The sequence below is a fragment of the Aplysia californica genome, unplaced genomic scaffold (genome assembly GCF_000002075.1).
Source record: "Aplysia californica isolate F4 #8 unplaced genomic scaffold, AplCal3.0 scaffold00046, whole genome shotgun sequence".
NCBI classification, from domain to species: Eukaryota; Metazoa; Mollusca; class Gastropoda; order Aplysiida; family Aplysiidae; genus Aplysia; species Aplysia californica.
In genome coordinates this window covers 2,028,951-2,032,249 of record NW_004797316.1, presented here as the reverse complement: position 1 = coordinate 2,032,249, position 3,299 = coordinate 2,028,951, and the positions used below count along the sequence as shown (strand labels likewise).

At 36.1% G+C, this 3,299-nt stretch overlaps 1 protein-coding gene across 1 annotated transcript in view; it reads left to right on the top strand.

Annotated features, from left to right (window-relative positions):
* The window catches only part of LOC101851176 (phenazine biosynthesis-like domain-containing protein), a 17,506-nt gene extending 14,207 nt beyond the window's left edge, over positions 1 to 3,299 (top strand). The window contains exon 9 of the mRNA XM_005092453.2: positions 2,277 to 3,299. Within this exon, the coding sequence (XP_005092510.1) occupies positions 2,277 to 2,389 (113 nt within the window). The 3' untranslated portion in view covers positions 2,390 to 3,299. The remainder of the gene's footprint in view (positions 1 to 2,276) is intronic.

Below are 3,299 nucleotides of genomic sequence, written 5' to 3'. Positions count from 1 at the left end.
GTGAGTGTGTGTGTGTGTGTTTGTGTGTCTGTGTGTGTGTGTTAATACACTTGATGATAGCTGACACAATGCTTGAATGGTTGCCAGGGTAATACGGCAAGGCCTTTAAAAAAACAGTCATTGGATGGCTACCTCCATTGAACAAGGATATCCAAAAATAATGCTGCTGCATGGCGCATGCATCAAGGAAAATGACAATAATTGCGATAATTTTGTAAACAACAAATAGCGTCCTTATTGCGACCTTTGTTTTCAAATGATGTGTTTGAGCACATGTGTGTATGTGTGCATGTGTATGTGTGTGCATGTGTGTGTACCCCTCCCATCTCACATATTGATGCATGAGTTTCTCCTTCCTCAAACAAATCAATGAAATTCGACATAGGACACTAATATTTACAGTCACTCTTATGATAATATCTGTCACAATTTGTCCTCAATACTTCCAAACTCTTACTCCATATTGGGATAATATGTTCTTGTTCTCTTAAGATTTGTCTTTCTTGTTTCCCCTCTTTGGGTTTGGAAGCTTTTAGATCCACTGATCAGCAGCATAAAAGCCCTCCATATATTATACTCTGGTACTTTTAAAGAAATTAAATATACATGTAGTTTTAAATATGTTCTTCAGAGTATCTCGGCTGCCCTCTTTCTTTTCTTCATCCTTCCAACTTCTCTGCTCTAACCTCTATGTCAAGATGACCTGTGACTTGTGGGGAATCGAACAAATCTGTTGGAAGACTAAATTGTATGATTTAAGTGTATTCAGTCGAGCCTGTTCTAGCGGCTACCTGTATAACATAATCACCTGTAAAGTCACTTTCCATTTCTTTCCTTGCTTATTTTTCTTTTGCATTAAAATGACACTGTGCAAGACAGCAACTTGTTTATGAAAGCCACATTTTTTCCTCGATAATGCGTGACCGTCTTAGACATTTTTACTATAGCGTGGTCAAAATTTCGTAGCGCAATTTATCTTCAAATATCTCTTTAACGGCTGAATCAATGTCACCCATACTTTACACATCAGTTTATATCAATTTATCTTAACTTAATTGCATTTTTTCCACAACAACTGAGGCTAGTTTTAAAAACTTTTCTTCATAAATTTATATAAAATACTATTTATCTTCATCACGCTGAAAATATGATTGTTCACAGCACTTCCCGCTTCTCGCACACCTTTTGCATACACATGAATCTGTGGCCTACGTCACAGCTTGCCAATGACACTTTTTAATGGCAAAACTTCTTACAAGAAATTAATTTTATAGTGAACACATTTTTTTGCACTAAAGGTTCCCAAAACATACGTTCAATAAGCATAGTATTACAGTTAGGGGGGGAAATGACAGACTAGATTTTTAAAAAGCAATATAGCTCGAGCTGTTAACTTTTTAAAATCTAAAGAAACCATCGACGGGTTTTTTATTAGTACATGTATTTATTAAGGAATTTTATAGAATACAGTGTGCAGGAGTTTGAAAAATATTCAACTGTTAAGACAAATTATATAGATCTAAGTCGTGGCGCTGATATGACCTTATGCAGTTGCGAGCGCCGAAAAACCCTCAACTAAAAAAAAAATTGTTTTTTAAATCTCAGTCATTGGGCAAAAGTTGGAGAATCTATGTTCAATAGTTAAAGAGATCGACCTATTTGACAATAAGTTGCCCCATGCATTTTTGACCGCACTAATACTACTACTACTACTACTACTACTACTACTACTACTACTACTACTACTACTACTACTACTACTACTACTACTACTAATAATAATAATAATAATAATAATAATAATAATAATAATAATAATAATAATAATAATAACTATAATAATAATAATAATAAATAGCTTTTGTATAGCGCATAGATCTACCCCCGCTCAACAGCAGGCTCTATGCGCTTTACACTATATTATTACCCCAGCAGACCATAGAACACTCCAAAACATTGTCAGTTTCCCGGGAAGCATACAGTGCAAGCAGCTGATTAAGCGCTCAAACACTAACAAACTGACAAGATCTTTCGCTGTCTATAGCCGGGTACCCATTCCCACCTGGGTGAAGTGAGGAAAATTCGTGTAAAGTGCCTTTCCCAAGGACACAACGTCGGGCCCCTGACGGGATTCGAACCCACGACCTTACGATTGCGAGTCCGATAGCCTAACCACTAGGCCACCGACGCCACCATATACTTTCAATCTCTTGTCTTTTGCCCTTGACCCCAGTTTCGTCACAGTTTTGATACTTTGGTTTATTTGGTTTTTTCAGTGAACCAATGTTCTCCAAGAGGTGGACAGCTATGGCTGACTGTGGGAGAAGATGGCAGAGTAACCCTGAGTGGGCAGGCTGTGATGAGAATGAAAGGAGTATTCTTTCTGTAACACACAAAGAACTCTCTCTCTCCTTTCGATTTTATTCATGATCAGACGTTTGGTTTTCAGGAAATCCTGGAGTTACCACAGAAAAACGAAATTCACATCCTGTCCCAGAAACCCTACCAAAATTCTTGACTAGGGCCCTACCAAAATTCTTGACTAGGGCGAGGGTAAAGTTTAAAACTGGAATGCAGTAGTGCTACAATATTAAATATATATAATAAACTGTGTACAGATGTAAACAAGGCCTCATGTAGGTTGCATACGATGGTTGTGTGTCTGTGATAGGTCAGTCGTAATATTCAGTGTATTTTATGTAGTGTATAATGATCCGGGGTGGAGAGTAGTCGGTGGTCCCTTGGAATATTGTAAAATAGATTTAAAAAATAAGATTCTTTACGGGAGAAAATTCATAAAGTAACTAAAGGTCTTCGGTGAATCTAAGTTTGCATGTTTAAGTGTTGGGTGAATATTTTTTAGTATTTTATTTATTTTTTTAAAAATATGTTTATGCATTTAATTTTTTTTTAAAGACAGATTCCTTTTCATTTTTAGTAAGTCTGGGTCTTGGTTCAGTCCAAATTCAGTGACAGCGAGTCTCACTGAATGGAATAGTCCAAAGTGGAAGTTGATGTTTACCATTAGTGCATGCTATACCGGGCTTCACTATTTCATCAACATGTAAAAAGTTAAAGAAATCTAACGACATAATAATATTATAGTCTATCGTTACATAGAACTACGCCCACTTTGAAATATAACGCTTATTGCAATGTTTAAAACTTTCCCATACAAGGGTTTCAGTACAAGATGTTATCATTTTTTCACTATTTATTTACTAATAGGTGGTATATTGGGATATTAATAAAAACAGAAATGTGTGAGTGTGTATATTGTGTGTATGTGTACTTGCGTG